The sequence below is a fragment of the Carcharodon carcharias genome, chromosome 9 (assembly GCF_017639515.1).
Source record: "Carcharodon carcharias isolate sCarCar2 chromosome 9, sCarCar2.pri, whole genome shotgun sequence".
Classification (NCBI taxonomy): domain Eukaryota; kingdom Metazoa; phylum Chordata; class Chondrichthyes; order Lamniformes; family Lamnidae; genus Carcharodon; species Carcharodon carcharias.
In genome coordinates this window covers 45,276,744-45,294,438 of record NC_054475.1, presented here as the reverse complement: position 1 = coordinate 45,294,438, position 17,695 = coordinate 45,276,744, and the positions used below count along the sequence as shown (strand labels likewise).

At 42.1% G+C, this 17,695-nt stretch overlaps 1 protein-coding gene across 1 annotated transcript in view; it reads left to right on the top strand.

Annotated features, from left to right (window-relative positions):
- The window catches only part of scube3 (signal peptide, CUB domain, EGF-like 3), a 403,547-nt gene that overhangs the window by 289,625 nt on the left and 96,227 nt on the right, over nt 1-17,695 (top strand). Inside the window, exon 8 of the mRNA XM_041196379.1 lies at nt 12,595-12,717. Coding sequence (XP_041052313.1) covers nt 12,595-12,717 — 123 coding nt within the window. The remainder of the gene's footprint in view (nt 1-12,594; nt 12,718-17,695) is intronic.

Below are 17,695 nucleotides of genomic sequence, written 5' to 3'. Positions count from 1 at the left end.
ATTAATTCAAAATGAACATGTTTACAATGCTGCTGTACAAAGGCCAGAACAATCTTCCTCCAAGCTCAGTAAATAGAATGAAGCCATAGATCTGTAACATGAAACCATTCAGATGAAATAAGAAGGCTTAATAAGCAGCTGAAATGTCTCAAACCTACATAATGCAGTAATCAAGGCTGTATGACCCCTCGGGTACCAGCATGAATTATGTAAATTAACGACTAATTAACTTAAAGGTTAAGAGCTCGTGCTTGACTGTGATTGACAGGAGAGAATGTTTCATGACTTCATTAGTTTAGAATTAGATATAGGAGGAATTCCTAGAGGAAGCATATAATCTGAATTGAATGGGGCAGTTACAGTGATAGAACACAGTTTTTATATATTTTTAACAGTATTTCTCAACTACATCCCATCCCTCAGCAACATAATAGGAGAAGATAAGGGTAGTGGTAATGTCACTGGACTAGTAATCCAGAGAACCAGGCTAATGCTCTGGGGCCAGGGGTTCAAATCCCACTATGGTAGCTGGTGGAAGTTAAATTCAATTAATTTAAACAAAATATGGAATTGAAAGCTAATCTCAGTAATGGTGAGCATGAAACTATTTTCATGAAAACCCATCTGGTTCACTAATGCCTCTTAAAGGAGGAAATCTTCCATCTTTACCTGGTCTGGCCTACCTGTGACTCCTGATGTGGTTCACTTTTAACTGCCCTCTGAAATGGCCTAGCAAGCCACTCAGTTCAAGGGCAATTAGGGATTGGCAACAAATGCTGGCCTTGCCAGTAATGCCCACATCCCACGAAAGAATAAATAAAATAACCTGTATGCCAAAGATATTTAGCTCTAACCCTATGTTGCCTTCCTTGACTCTATGATGATCGCTCTTGTCTGGCTGCTTGTTGTTCCTTGAAACCAAAGCCATTCTACTGCCAGAAACTCTGTACTCTGAATGCCCTAACTCCAACCTATCTAAAAAGCCATTGTCCGCAGCCTATCCTGTATTAAATCTTGTGTGGCTACTTTAGCTCAATCATTCTTGTCCATTCAGTGTCCCCTTTCCCTTCCCTGCATGGGCCCGATATGCTGAAAGCCTCCTCCTTGACATATTATTCTCCCTCCTTCAGAAGCTTCCTCAAAACTAACTTCTTCAACCCTTTCTTCACTCACCTCACCCACCCCAATTCTTTTCAAATTAATCTTAGTGATCATATTCACAAAAATGAGTTCTGAGTAGGTTGAGCTCCTACAACATTCTGCCACAGCACAGTAGACATTGTAATGACTGCAAATCAAATTATTTTCTTAGTGCTCCTCTTTTTAATGTTCAGTGAACTAATGCATTTGTGTAAATAATAGTGATCCAATACACTGAAACAATTCAGTTTTGCTCAGTTGTGCAAGTGAATGGAACACAGCTTAAGAAGTTGTGAAAGGTTCACACTAGAACCCTCTACCATTATTGATGCTGGCCGATGTCAGATCAGAGATAAGGAACACATGGGTTAAAATATTCCTAGACAGAGCTTTACCCTAACTTGTTTGTAAATATTAAATTGTAAATTTTTCAGGATTTTTGAAGGCCAGTATACATTTTCTGACTGAGCAACATTCTCCTATTTGTTTATAAATGCTGGAGGAGACTTCAGTATATATTGTCCACCATTAGCTATTTATTTGTTTACGGTTTTTGGGCTTCAGGTTTGGTTTCTCCACTTCCTATCATCCAGTGTTCAGTTACATCAATAATTCGATGAGTGATGACATTTGCTGGTGTGGTATTGAGCCAAACAGAGCAGGAAGGTTCAGTCCCTGGTCTTTATTGTATTCAGCTAGGGCAGTAGTGGTGATCTTGAATTAAGTCAATGTTCCTGGTCTAGGACAGGAGTGGGGGTCTGGAAAACCCATCCAGGTTCTTAGTCCAGATCACTTTCCTGTGAATCTGGTAAGAAACTGCAGCTGTTGTGTTGGTTGAAGGCAAGTTCAGGTCCAGGTGCAGTACCCTGCACAGCCACCTGTGGAGCTCAAGAATCACACCGTCAGAAAGGAGAGAAAAATGTTGCCATCCATTTTCTGCAACAATAAATGGTGTTCGTTCTATGAATAAGATGATCCTGTGATAAGATAATGTATCTTCTATATGTTTTTGAATATAGTGTGTGTCAAACTTTAAATATGCCCGTAGATCAGAGAAACAAACCTGTAGCACTTTTCCGATTACCTGAAATTTCCCAGGAACAATCAAAAAACGCTTGTATTATTTTCTCTGAGCAAACCGCTATCAAATTTTTTCATCGGCCTATTGTTTTCTCCCTCATTCACCCCAACCGTGCACCCCCTACTCGTACAATTTATACTAAAAGCACCTTGGGCAGGATTTTTACCTTGTCAGATGGGACCGGTGGGCAGGTGGGCTCGGGAGTGGCTGCGAAACTGCCTGCGATCGGGCTCCGACCGCAATTTCTTGCTGGCTGGCAGGAAATGAAACGTGAATTAAACGCTGAAACACTCAGCGCTGTCTGGGTGGGGGTGGGTGGGAGAGGAGGGCAAGCGCAGGTGCAGGGGAGCGCGCAGTGAAAGCTCCCTGAAGCCAGAGAGCTGCCTCAGGGAGCTGAAGATTTCCAACATTCAAAATGAAGATTTTAAAATGAATGTAAACATGTCCCCTCGTGTGACTCTGTCTCGTGAGCAGGAACATGTTAAAAATGAGATTTAAAAGCTTCTTTTTATTTTTAATTAACATTGGAAACCTCATCCTACCCGTGGATGAGGTTCCCTCAAAAACCTTTTCGCCACCCTTCAACCATACAGTTGGACGGGCAGGGAAAAATTCAGTTTAATTAATTCTTAGTGGGCTTAACAGTCCTCTTAATTGTCGGCTGCGGCGCTGCCAAGTCCCGCACATGGCTGCCAACTGAAATATTGCACGAATGCACGCTGACATCAGGAAGCTCGCCCAAGGGCATTGCGCACTATTTCACATTTGTGCATGTCAGGCACGTGCCCGCATGCCAGCCCCTTAAATAAACAACTTCGCTCTTCTCAATGCAAGCAACAAAACATACCACTTTTTCACACAACTCCTTTTCCGTTGTGAATTAGAACTTTCACCCTTACCCTGCACTCCCTTGGGCCAAAGACTTGTCTTCTCCCCTTACAAATTTTAACATTTACCTGCACTTTCATTCTTTTCACGACTCCACACACGAACTGTTTGATTCCCGCCCCTCCCCCGACTTCACTGTCCTCTCCCTCTGATTGCTGCAGCTATATCCACGTCGCTCAGTGAGATATGCCACTCCTATTAATCTTTTTTTTGCAACTACATTGGATCATCTGGGTCTTCAACTCTCCATCATGTTTATTAATGAAGCATTAGAGAATTTTATATCCAAGAAGATGACCCATAAATTAGAAGGAACAGTAAGTTGTGCATATGGGAATAGGAAGTTGCAAAGTTCCTTAGACAGAGTGGACAATAGAGTTCAGTATGGGTTTGTGTGAGATTATTCACTTTGAACTCAATAAAGACAAATTGAAGTATTTTCTAAATGGTGAAAAACGAGGGGCTATAAAGAGATTTGGCTATATACAAATCATTAACAGCTAGTAGACAGGTACAAAAAACAACAATCAAAAAGGCTAATGCAATGTTGGCCTTTCCCTCAAGGGGGCTGAAATACAGAGAGAAGGAAATTATACTTCAGTTGTATAGAGCCTTGGTCAAACCCTATCTCGAGTACTATGTTTAGTTTTGACCAAGAGGGATATAATGGCCTTGGTGGATTTACTTGAAACCTACTAGATTTACTGAGGTTTAGAGGGTTAAATTATGAAGGGGGGTGGAGAATTTGGGAGAAGAAGTTGAGAAAAGGGGAAAGAAAAATAAATATAAAACATATTTTGTGAAAATTTATATACAGTTAAAAAAAATCTTTCTTCCTTTTTAAACCCCTATTATTTGTTGCAGTTACACATTACTGCACAGAAGCCGGAGTTGGGTTTACAAACTGAGTAAAATGGACTCAGCTTAAAAAAAGGTAGCTCCCAAGTTATGAATGAACACTACTCGAGCGTGGTGCAGATGGTTATCCACCTCTCTGCGGTCTTTGATACTTCTTCACGCAGATAACTCGACCCTGTTTGAGCGTGTACAAGATCTTTCTCATTACGTCGGTGCAAAAGTTCAGCTACAAATTTCTCCCAGCACTGGAAAAGGATTTGTTTCCATCCCAGAGCAAATATTGAAGCTATTTTACCATTGGTTCCACAAGTGCCATTTTGATTTACCAGTGCCCGCTTTGATGCCAAAGCACAAGTTGTTCAGGCTGCAATGTAGTCCCAGATCCAACACTCATTCCTACACAAATGATACATTCGAAGTTGTCTGTGTCCAACAGGGGTCATGCTTGTTGTTGACTTAGGGAAACTGTTTCTCTTTGGCTCTGGAAAAGCAGACATTTTTCACTTGTTAGGGCAAAAGAAACACTTGCATTGAGATTGTGCCTTTCATGATTTCAGATGTTGCAAGCCTGTTTGTAGCCAATGAATTACTTTTCAAGTGCAGCCACTGTTGCTTTGTAGCTGGATGCGGTAAATGATTTGTGCTTAGTAAGGTCTCACAGACAGCTCTGAGATGAATGGTAAGATAACCTGTTTTGATGGTGTTGGTTGAGGGATGAATGTTACACAGAACATCGGGAGAACTCTCCTAGTCTTTGGATTGTCCCATGGGATCTTTACATGCACCAGAGAGGGAAGAAAAGGCCATAATTTAATTTCTATCTCATTTGAAGACAGTACCTCTGACAATCCTTGATAATGCTTTGAGGTGTTAGCCTAGATATTGTGCTTCAGCCCTGGAGTGAGTCATAAGCCCCTAACTTCCAGCAAGGGTGGCCACTACCCGAGGCCAGAAATACCAGACACCAGACCAGCAGCACTGTGGCACAGGGGAATAACGTCTTTGCACCGCGGACAGGGATGGTGACATCATGGGCCTCCCAATCACAAGCCTGTGTGTAGCCAGCAGCTAGATAGTAGTGAGGTAATGAGTATACAACACAACGGGGAATGAATAAGCTCAGGCCCCTGCCGGTACTTCAGTGCAGCAGAATGTTCAGTGTCAGGCACAGGGATAATCTCGCAATGACAGTTTGCAGTGTCAGTGACCCCAAAATAAAAACACTGGACGTTAAGGCAGTGGAGAGTGAACAGATGGGCTAAAAAAACAGATGATCTGGCATAAAACCGAATGGCCACCCTACTTTCAGTGCTAGGACAAGAGTGCCTCCACTGAGCTCACACTTAACTTCTTGCATAAATGTCAAGGTTGCCAACATCAACTTTGAGTATTGCAGTTTGCCCACCCAGTCAAGGTTATACTCAAAATTGCAGAGTTGAAAGCATGGTCTGCCTACTCATACGTCAGCAGCTCACACTCATTCTGCATTTTAATGTTGACATTTTGTCGTAGAACCACAGAATGGCTGCGGCACAGAAGGAGACCATTCATCCTTTCCTGTCCATGTCAGCTCTCTGCAAGAGCAACACAGCTGTTCCTACTAACTCACTTTTTCCCTGTAGCCCTGCAAATGTTTCCCTTCAGACAATGATCCAATTCCCTTTTGAAAGCCACGATTGAATCTGCCTCCACCACACTCTCAGGCAGTGCATTCCAGACCCTAACCACTCGCTGCGTAAAAAGGTTTTTCCTCACATTGCCTTTGGCTCTTTTGACAATCACCTTACGTCAATGTCCTCTTATTCTTGACTCTTGGCCAATGGGAACTGCTTTTTCCTATCTACTCTGTCTAGATCCCTCATGGTTTTGAACTCTATCAAACCTCATCTCAGTATTCTCTTTTCTAAGGAGAACAATTCCAGTATTTCCCATGTGTCCACATAACTGAAGTCCCTCATCCCTTGAACTATCCTCGCAAATTGTTTCTGCACCATCTCTAATGCCTACACATATTTCCTATAGTGTGGTGCCCAGAATTGGAGGCAATGCTCCAGTGGAGGCCAAATCAGAGTGTTATAAAAGACAAAAACATGTTATAAAAGATTTCGTACTTGATGCCTCTATTTATAAAACACAGGATCCCCTATGCCACTTTCTCAATCTGCCCTGCCATCTTCAATGACTTATGCATATATACCCTGAGGTCCCTTTGCTTTGGCACCCCTTTTAGAATTGTATCCTTTATTTTATATTGCATTTCTTCATTCTTAGCAAAATGCATCACTTCACTCCTCTCTGCATTAAATTTCATCTGCCACCTGCCTGACCACTCTTGAAGTCTATCACGATCCTCTTCAAGATTCACAATACTTCAAGTGCTGTGTCGCCTGTAAATTTTGAAATTGTGCATTGCCCACCCAAGCCTGGGTCATTAATATAGATCTAGGAAAGCAGCGGTCCAAATATCGACCCCCGGGGAACCTTCAGTCTGAAAAACAACTATTCTCTGTTTCCTGTCACTCAGTAACCTTTGTTTCCCTGCTGCCACCTTCTCTTTTATTTCATGGGTTTAACTTTACTGACAAGCCTGTTATATCACACTTCATCAAAAATCTTTTGGAAGTCCATGTACATCATGTCAACTACATTACCCTAATAAACTCTCTCCATTACCTCATCAAAAAATTAATTTAAGTTAGTGAAACATGATTTGTCTTTAACAAACCCATGCTGGCTTTCCTTAACTAATCCATATTTATCCAAGTGACTGTTGGTTTTATAATTTCTAAAAGCTTTCCCAGCACCAAGTTTATACTGATTGGTCTTTAGTTGCTGGGCTTATTTTTACACCTTTTTTCAACAAAATTGTAACATTTGCAATTCTCTAGTCCCCTGGCACCACCCCTGTAACCAAGGTGATTATGGCCAAAGACACCTTAATTTCTTCCCTTATTACCCTCAGTATTCTCGGATGTATCTCATCCAGTCCTGTTGATTTCTTAACTTCTTAAGTACAGTCAGTCTTTCTAATATCCTCCACTTCAGCAATTTGTTACTCATTTAGTGTCTCAACCACCTCCTCTTTTGCTTTGGCTTTAACAGCTCCTCTTCTTTGGGAAAGACAGATATAAAGTATTTGTTTAGTACCTTAGCCATGCCCTCTGCCTCCATGCATAAATCCCCTTTTTGGTCCCCAGCCATCTCCACTCTCCCTTTTGCTTTTTATATGCCTAAAAAAGACTTTTAGATTCGCCTTTATCTTAGCTGCCAGTGTTTTCTCATACTCTCCTTGCTTCTTTTGTTATTTTTTCACTTCCCCTCTGATTCTTCTATATTCAGCCTGACTCTCAGTTGTAAATGTAGAAGCCTTGTGGCACAGTGGTGGTGTCCCTATCTCTGAGCCAGGAGTCTGGGTTTAAGTCTCACTCTAGGACTTGATGGCCCTGGAAGGCGTGTTCATAATGTGGCCTAACAGGTTGATTGTCAACCTGTAAATCCTTCCAAAATGTGTATGACAAGTGGTAAGGGTGGGAGAGTCTCCAGGTTGGCCATGCTTGATGTGGAGTGGTACCCCTCAAGTTAAAGCCTCTGGCAACAGACTGGTGACCCATTCCAGGAAAGATTAATCATGGAAATAGACATAAGCATATGCTTTGTCTGGCCCATTTGTCACTAGACCTGAGAAAGCTTCTAAGTCTTGCTTGTATTATTAAGCTGACCTCTTTCAAATGCACCTACTCATACCTCCATCCTTGTGATGTTAATCTATGATGAGCTGTATTGTGCTGCCTGACTGTGTACAATATGTTTATTATCTAGGTGGAATTGGGAGCATTTAAACAAAGATGCCATGTATGAGTCAATAGTAATTTGGCCAGTTTGAATATGGTTTGGGGTACAGATTAAACAAACAGAAAGGCGCAAGGAAAAATGGTTATCAATTGTAAAATCTATAAACTATCACTGTTGAAATATGATTAAAGTACAACATTGCAGGTGGACAGTTTCTAGATGCAGTTTTTAATAAGTGTAAATCTGTCTTCTGTATCTGTCCAAAGGGAAATAGCTGCCATATTAAAAGCTGTGTGAAACTCGGGTTATCCAGTCCCCTCGTGCAGCTCATTATCCATCATCCAGTGAAATACAAACTGCCAATAAGTCCAGTCTTTAGGGTGTTTCAAAGCAAGTAGCTCAGTCATTAACAAATACATGAATCACCCAGTGACCGCCAGTTTCATATGACTCACTGCTGTGCAGAAGTGAATATTCCTTCCTAAAATCCACTGGATTATTAACTGTTCCACATCTCTTTTCATTACCACCTGAATATTAAACTTATTAATGGGGAACTGTCCTGCAGAAGATTTTTTAAAAATAGGTTCAGGTCTATGAAATCTTTCAAAGCAGGATGTAGCCAGATGTGTTTGGCTCTGTCACAAGAAAAACGTCAGATCTTTCCATACATTTGAATAAGATGAACATTGATTACTGCCCTGTAACAGGGGCCATTGATTACTGTCCAGTAATAGGGCTATTGATTACTGTCCTATAATAGGGCTATTGATTATGGTCCTGTAATAGGGCTATTGATTACTACCCTTTTAAAGGGCTGTTGGTTACTGTCCTGTACCATGGCCCATTGAGTACTGCCCTGTAATAGGGGCTGTTGGTTATGCCCAGTAACAGGGGCCATTGGTTACTGTCCTATTAAAGGGGCTATTGATAACTGCCCTGTAACAGGGACCATTGTTTACTGCCCTGTAATAGGGGCCAATGATTACTGCCCTGTAACAGGGGCCATTGATTACCCTGTAACAGGGGCTATTGGTTACTGTCCTGCATTGGGGGCCATTGATTACTGCCCTGTAATAGGGGCCATTGATTACTGCCCTGTAATGGGGGGTATTTGTCAGTAGGATTCCCAAGCCTAGTTGTGAAGAAGACATTGAGACTAGGATGCTTTGCTAGAGACTATTTATTGCTTGTTACAGAGCTTAGTTCTCCACTCTGACCCCAGGCAACCAGTGCTGGCTGACTCTTCTTTATATACAAATGAGTATAATTAACTATTCAATACCCAACACCTGTTCAGCTTATTCCTTCAACTGCTGGGTGTTTAACATCCATCAACAGAACTTATTGGATACAAACACATTGGTCACTGTCTCTCCTTCCCTTCACTGACCCTGACGTTGTTCTACTAACTAGTGAACATTGTTCATTTTCCTTTAGCCAATTTCTTATTCATTCCCAATTTTTACCTTGAATCCTCACAACTTTAAACCTAACTGGTAGCCTTTTATGTAGAACTTGATTAAATGCCGTTTGGGAATCTGAACGCACAATAATGGCAGGTTCACCAGAGTCAACTTGGATTGGTACTTCCTCAAAGGAATCACACAGGTCAGTCAGGAGGCAGATTCCCCATCTAAAGTCAAATATAGGTGCTTGTTTTACAGGTTATCCTTAAACTTACTCCAGATAACCCCCAACTTCATTATTCTACAAATAAATAAAGGAAGACTAACAAGTCTGTAGTTCTCTTTGACTGCATGATTTACCCTTTTTGAACTTGGGCACCATATTGACCTGCTTGCAACCTAATGGTATTTCCTTAATGTCCATTGGCTTTCTCAGAATGACTGCCAGTGCTTCGCAAATCTCCTCACTGGTCCCTTCCAACACTCCAGGATAAAGACCATTTAACCCTAGGGAGTTTTTTTTTAATTTTTATTCCTTTCCAACTTGTCTAATAATTCAACTCATTTGTATCAAAGTCTGATGCCTTCGCACTCTTTCTTTGAGGGAGGACATGTTGTTACAGTCTTCCCTTGTGAATACTTGGAGAAAGTAATCATTCAGAACATTTTCTATATTGTCCTTATTCTCATGTTTATGTCTGTTTACATCAATCTGTCTCCATATTACAATCAAGGTTAACACGGAGGTTCATGATCACTAACGTCCTCTTAGAGCATGGCGCCTGAAGAGAGAGGAAGATTACAAAAAAGGTTATAGAAGCACTGGGGAAAGTGTAAAAATTATACTGTATAAGGATGATACCAGAACTGAGAATACAACTATTAGGAAAGATTGAACTGGCTGGGCCCCTCAAGGAAAGATAGGGCTAAGAAGTGACATAAATGAGGTCTTTACCTTATTGAACCTCATCAAAATTTTAGAGATAGGGAAGATGTTTACACTTGCAGGGGAGCCCAATGGTGGGGGCTGTAAATATAAGAGAGTCACGAATAAATCTAATAAGGAATTCAGAAAAACTTCTTTACCCAGGGAATGGTTAGCATGTAGAGCTTGTTAGTATGTGGTGATGCCTGTAAGAGGAGACTAGCTAAGTGCATGAGGGAGGAAACAATAAAAAGGTATGTCAATGAGGTATAATGCAATAAGGTAGGAGGAGGCTTGTGTGGAGCGTAGTCAATGGCATAGACTGGTTGTAAATTCTATGTAATCTTTTAATATTTGCATCTCTTTTCTGACAGGGGCCTTTTACTGTTGTAGCACATAATTTATGATGATCAGGCCAAGATGAGCACTGCCACTTGTGCCTTACCCTCCTCACTGAGTTAACAGGCAATTAATATTTACCAACGTGGAATCTGACCAGTTGGATTTTCCCAGTTTATAATTGGCTAATTGAAGTCTCTCATTAGCATAACATTCCTATTCTCACATACCCTTCTGATCTCTTCATATAGACTGTGCCCTGTGTTGGCCTGATGGTCTGTACCAGTATTTCTTCAAAGATGTACAGCTGTGTGGCCATGCAGCAACCAGAAACTCCTACACAAGCTGCGTTAAATTACAGCACATGCCAGCTTAAATAAATCACCCTCACATTCCAAAAGCAAGTAGAGGGAACATTGATCATATCCCTAATTTTCAACTGGATTTCTGCACATTAATGCTTTCTAACTAGCCCTTTTTGTGGCTCATGCCTTCCATGGCATATACAGGGAACCTTCCTGTCATATTGAAGGTGTTGCTCATCCTTCAAGGCGGAGTTGACCATGTTCATCACCCGGCGTGTTTAGGAGGGTTCCGACAGGCGAGTAGCGGCTGGAGAGTTCTGCTGCAAATAGGACAGGGTACCTCGGTCGATTGAGTTTTGGACGAGTTGCTGGCTTGGGATTTCATCTCCTTGTGTTTTCTCTCTGCCTCTGACATGCGCTTCCTTCCGAAGGAGGCTGCAACGTTTTTATTTGGTTCTGCCAGATATAACGATCCTGGGCAAGCTTCTCCCCGGACTCAAAGTCAACACCAAAGAAAAATTATATGACCCACGTTACCTTAATTATTTTTCATGACTTATCTCAGTGAACAGCCCCCACCGCCCCCCCTTTAATATTTGCTTTTGCGCAGCCATGAGCTGTAATTTAAAGCGACTGATGCAGGAACTTTGAGCTCATGTAGCAACTTGAGGAAACCTTTCCATTATACCCTTACATAAATGGCTCTTTGCTCAATCAGTTTTTGTAACTCCATCCAAGGATATGAGTAGCTGGATCTGGAGGTTTAAAAGCTATAACCTGTGCCTTAGGTCTGCTGGACTACAGACCTGTCAATGCTCTAACTGAAATCAAACACACAAAACCAATGTTGTGTGTTTTTGACTCAGAACTAATATTGTGTTACAATATTCAAGCTAGAAAACTTTGCAATATTGTGAAGTTGTCACCAGAAGGAAAAAGTGTGCTCTAACAAATGATTGTGGAAAGATAACTTGGGGGAATTTTACTCTTTTTTTTATTGAGAAACCCAAGGAATTAGGCCAAAGCCCATTACACAAGAGACCATCAAAGCTCCAAAGAATAGGAAGGAACATTGAATATATTTGCAAGTAGAGGATAAACAACCCACGAATGGGGGTTTAAAACCAAATTGATTTGAAAAGTCCTAAGAAGAATGATTTGGGCTAATAAATGGCACAGTCTGCCCTGATTACAGTAGAGTGAAAATCAGAGAAAGATGTAATGAATATTGTATTTAAAAACTAAAGGTGATATTTCTGAGGAATTGTGTCCGCAGTTGTATCAATAACATGAAGTAAAGTAAGAAAGATTAGTAGAAGAAAAGGAGAGGCTAGACATGAGAGGAGAGTTGCTTTTCAAACAGCAAGTTTTTCTTGTATCCTCTTCCAAGGAGTGAGATCATTATCAGGGCAAGAACAGGCACCCATGTCTCTTTAGTAATATCCATACTTTGAATGTGTGACTGTTCACTGGATTGCCATGAAGTTGGTACTAACACTGTGAAATTGTCTGCTTTTCATTTCTCTCTTTTTATATACCTCTCTTTATGTCTTTCTCTCTCTCTTGTCTCTCTCACCGTCTAACTCTACGTTCCTCTATCTTGCTCTCTTTCTCATGCTTACTCTCTCTCTCATTCACTTGCTCTCTCTCTCTCTTCCTTTCGTATATAAAAACCTCTCTCTGCCTCTCTCTCCTATGCCTTGCTCACTGTCTCTGTGCCTCTCTCATTCCCTCTATGTCTCTCTCGCCAACTCGTTCTATGTCCCTCTTTCTCTATGCCCCCTCACTCCCTTGCTCTCTATCTCTCTCTGTCTCTCTCTCTCTCTCTCTCGCTGTTTGCCCCTTTCTCCCATGCAGATATTGATGAATGTCGTCTGCACAATGGTGGCTGTGACCATGTCTGCAGGAACACCATTGGAAGCTTTGAATGCAGCTGCAAGAAGGGCTACAAGCTACTTACTAATGAAAGAACTTGTCAAGGTGAGTCAACATGCCCAGTTTATTTTGACGGTTTTAGAGCAACCACTGGAATATCACCTTTATTCACTATTTTTAGTTTAGTTCCTTGAGCTGAGCACCTTGTGTCACCCAGTTCAGATGATTATTCTTGTTGGATGTGATATCCATGTCATGAAACAAGTCTGTCCAGGAATATTTGCAATGCCCATGATCTCTGCTTCCATTTATGTAAGTTACTAAGTTGTGAAACAATTTTTAGTCTGGATGTCAGTTCTACAATACAAAAATAACATTTCTCAAGCGATGAAAATTCATTTGGTCCAAAGTCCAGAGTTTCTCTGACAGTCTGGATTGGCGCAATCCAAGAGATCAAAGTTACTTGGATCTGCAGAAACTAAGTTAACTGTGGAATGCTTTCCTGTCACTGGAGAGAGATCAAATGTTTCCATGGATCACTAGGGTCCTCTGATGGTAAAACATGGTACTGCAGCAGTACTGCAGCAGTGCTGCAGCAGTGCGACCCTGAGCAGCAAATACAAAGAGGATGAGTATATTTAGAGTTTGAGATCCTGAACTAGAAAAGCCACAAAATCATTTTGAACACCGATATCACATATTTCTATAGAAACAACAGAACTTACAGTCATTACTATAGCCCTTAGTCAATCTCCTATTTCCACTGAATTCCATTATTATCTGTTATTTTATTCATTCACGGGATGTGGGCTTCACTGGCTGGACCAGCATTTATTGCCCATCCCTAGTTGCCCTTGAGAAGGTGGTGGTGAGCTGGCTTCTTGAACTACTGCAGTCCATGTGGTGTAGGTACACCCACAGTGCTGTCAGCAACGGAGTTCCAGGATTGTGACCCAGTGACAGCGAAGGAACGGCGATATATTTCCAAGTCAGGAAGGTGAGTTACTTGGAGGGGAACCTCCAGGCGGTGGTGCTCGCATCTACCTGCTGCCCTTGTCCTTCTAGATGTTAGTGGTCATGGGTTTGGAAGGTGCTGTCTAAGGAGCCTTGGTGAATTCCTGCAGTGCATCTTGTTGATGGTACACACTGCTGCCACTGTGCGTCGGTGGTGGAGGGAGTGAATGTTTGTGGATGTGGTGCCAGTCAAGTGGGATGCTTTGTCCTGGATGGTGTCCAGCTTCTTGAGTGTTGTGGGAGCTGCACTCATGCAGGCAAGTGGGGAGTATTCCATCACATTCCTGACTTATGCCTTGTAGATGACGGACAGGCTTTGGGGAGTCAGGAGACGAGTTACCCGTTGCACGATTCCCAGCCTCTGACCTGCTCTTGTAGCCACAGTATTTATATAGCTAGTCCAGTTCAGTTTCTGGTCAATGGTAACCCCCCAGGATGTTGATAGTGGGGGATTCAGTGATGGTAATGCCATTGAACATCAAGGGGCTGGTTTCAGTAAGCTATTTTCTGATTTTCTCCCTTCACCTTTTTACAAAGAATCACACTGCAGTATGCAGAAGCCGTGGCAAGAATAACAACCTGGCCTCAGCACTTCTCTACTCCCCCCCCACCCCACCCCAGTCCACCCAGTCCCAAGGAGGAATGAGAACCTGCTGAGGCGATTGATCCTCAGAGCCGTCCTCCTCCCTATCGATTGAGAATTGTCTATTGTTACAACCACAGCTGATGTTATTTGCTGAGCAAGCCAAATCCCAGAGGGAAACATGTCTTACTGATCAAAACCTTCCTTTTGTGTTTTGAAAATGAGTGGAAAACTTCTGATCCCAGAAGCATAGAATCCTAGTAACACTTTTAGGATATTAAAATTAGGATGTTTATTAACAAGAAGAGAAAAAAATCATAAGCACACAAGATTAAAGTTATACAGTTAAAAGTCTTACAAAACATCCCCCCAAAAAATCCACTTGGTCAGAACACACAAGTAAACTACTTGGCAACAGCTCCCTTATAGATTTTTAACCATAAAATCCAGTAATATTACCCAAGGCAAAGATGCTGTTGCTTTAGTAAAAGGTATACCACATGACTTCTCTCCCTCTTCCATTCTGTTGTGGAAATCCAAGAAAGTTCAGAAAACAAATTTTTTTCCGAGTCAAAGATTTCTCTGGTCTCACTGCCTGGCGGTTTCAGATTTCACACTTTCTCAGCACAGAGCTGGTCTCAGGACATCTCTTCCATACAGCCACCCTAACTCAATTAAACATCTTTCCTTAAATATCTTTATCCCTTTCATCTTGGATTCCATTGTTGTCAATCAGCTTTTTTAACTCAACTTTTCCAAATATAAAACATCTTTCATGTTTTCATACTCCCTGCACTTTTGGGTCATGTAAAATTTAATAACCTTCCCTTGTTTACTTATGAAACATTCGTAAGTTGTAAAAGTCCCTTGTCACTTCTAAACTCTCCTTTGAAATTTAACAGCTGAAAAGGCAAGCCCCAACTGATCTCATAATGCAAGTTTTAAAACCCAACTTATTTACTTGTAAATCCACTTCACCAGAGCCTTTCATTACAAATGCATGCATCTAGTACATTTACATTTCATCTCTTTACTAACATTCGCCCAGTTTAATTAATCATGGAGACACAGACACACACACTTCTTTACAGAATATCACATTATTCCCAAAATATTAAATTGATAACATCCATCTTCCCTCTACTTTCTGCTCAACAATTTCCGTCAATCATAAAATGCATTCGGGAATTAATTGTTTGCTAAATTGTGGATCTGAGATTGCCAAATTGGGTGCTCCGTTATTCTGTGGACTCCCACACATTGGAAGCTGGATGGACATGGACCCAGCTTGTCTAATAGGATCCTTCCAGCCTGTAGAGGTGAAGAGCTGTTCACACCATCAGCATGGGCTAAAGCTGGAGCAGGTTCCCAAAGCTGAAAGCCCAGTGTGTTAACCTACTCAGTCACCTCACCTTCTGATAAATGAAGAACTTAAAAATACAGTAACAAGTGAAAAGCCAAGAAGCTGCAAATGCTGGAAATCTGAAACGAAAAAGAAAATGTTAGAAGCTCATAGTAGGCCTGACAATGTCTGCCCTCGGAAAAAGGCAGGCATTTCATGTGTGTGTCTTCCAAACAGAATGATTTATTTTTTTAAAAATCAGGATGTAATAAATCATCATGATTAAATATATAACGAACATGGATGTTTTATTTGATTTTAAAATTCAAATGTACTTAATTCTGGAGAGACACAGGGCTGGATTTAACACTCCCAGGCAGGTGGGTTTGAAAGCAGTTGGCGGAGGGACACATCCAGCAGGTGGCTCCACCTGCCCCTGCTCCTACTGCAATTTTAGCAGCGGTGGGGTTGGTGCCAGGCAGCCCTCCCACCAGTAGGCCAAATGAGGCTCACTTAAGGGCCTCATCCTACCACCACTGGAATTTAGCTGGCGGTGGAAGAGGCCCAAGCCAAGTCAGCCTGGCAGGCTTCCCTGCTCAGGCTAGATGGTAGGCAAAGGAGTGTCCCTCCTTAACTGGCTCACTGGGTCCATCAGAGGGCCCCCTCATGATATAACCATGTGCACCGCTGCCCCCCACCTCTCCTGCCATGTTCCCATCCCCCCATTTTAAATCCCAGCCCCCACACTGACCCCGCCCCCTCCCCCACCCCAATTGCTGAATGCCCCCCCCCCCCCCCCCCCCCCCCCCCACCAAAGTCCCGAGTGCAGTACCGGCAGTGGCCATGGTGGCACTGCTGGTACTTGAGAGCTGCTACCCGTGATTGGCTGGCCACTGTCTGTGGCGGGTCTTCCTGTGCCTGAGGGGCGGCAACACTGCCCTCCAGTCTATTAACGGCCAATTGGGTGGGCTCCCCTGTTAAATCTTTAGTTGGGAGGTGCAGGGGCCATGGCCCCTTGCATAATTCCGCCCACAGTCCGAGATCTATCTGTGAATGGATGACTCTAAGTTGTTAGTGATATGCGGATTTGAACAGTGAGAGAGGTCCCTTCTGCAGTGTTTCACGAGCACTCTCAAAATACTTGCAGCAACTACATGGCCCTGTAGTTCTAAGCAAGTCAGCAGTGACACGTGGGTTGTGAGTGCTCTGGTTACAAACAACGTCTGCAACTAAATTACATTGATTGATGTTACAAAGTTCCGCGCCCCCCCCCGGCAACTTTAAAGAGTATCGTAGAGTAAAATTAATAAATCTACTGTTCAACCAGGCCACTTTTTTAAAAAAAACTTCCAATCTCTGCTTTCCTGCATTTTACAAATTCCGATCCCTTCCAAGGTTAGTGGATATTTGCTTAATGATATAAGCAGCAATACAGACCTTGGTACAAAGCAGTTGATACAGAGATTGTTGGCACTGTAAAAGCTTTCAAGCATCGGGGATGTAGGTTGGAGTTAGAATGACAAATTAGGTGGAACATTTTCGCACATAGGCAATAGCTTGGGGGAGACAATATAAGTGAAGTGCATTTTGTACAAAAACAAATGTAACAGAAGGCAGATCGTAAGGATTGAGTTCAATGCAAAAGAGACATACGTATCTTCACCACTTGACCTTAACATAAGAACATTTTCCAATATATTTTGTAGGGGAAAGAGGATTTAAAGGGAGATGGACTTAGGGGTAGAGGATTTGTGAAAGGGTTAGACAGAAGGGTTGAGATTCAAGAGAGAGATACACTGAAGGGTAGATGATTTAGGTGAGAGATGAAGTAATGCATAGCGGATTTAGGATAGGGATGGACCAAGGGACAAAGGATTTAGAAGACAGACAAACCAATCAGTAAAGGAATTAGTAGCAAGATGGACAGAAGATTTTGGGTAGCTTACTGAGCCATAGAAAGAGGTTTTTGGAGAAGGCACAAAGCAAAACAAAAAGATCTCAGGTGGGAGTGCAGGATTAAGTTCTGACAGCTCATATCTGACTCTGGAAATTTTATTGCTGACTAAACTCGTGACATTCCTTGGCACAGAAACAAAACTGGTTTTGTTTCAAGGGGTCAGCTACTTGGCCTGCAGAGAGTATTT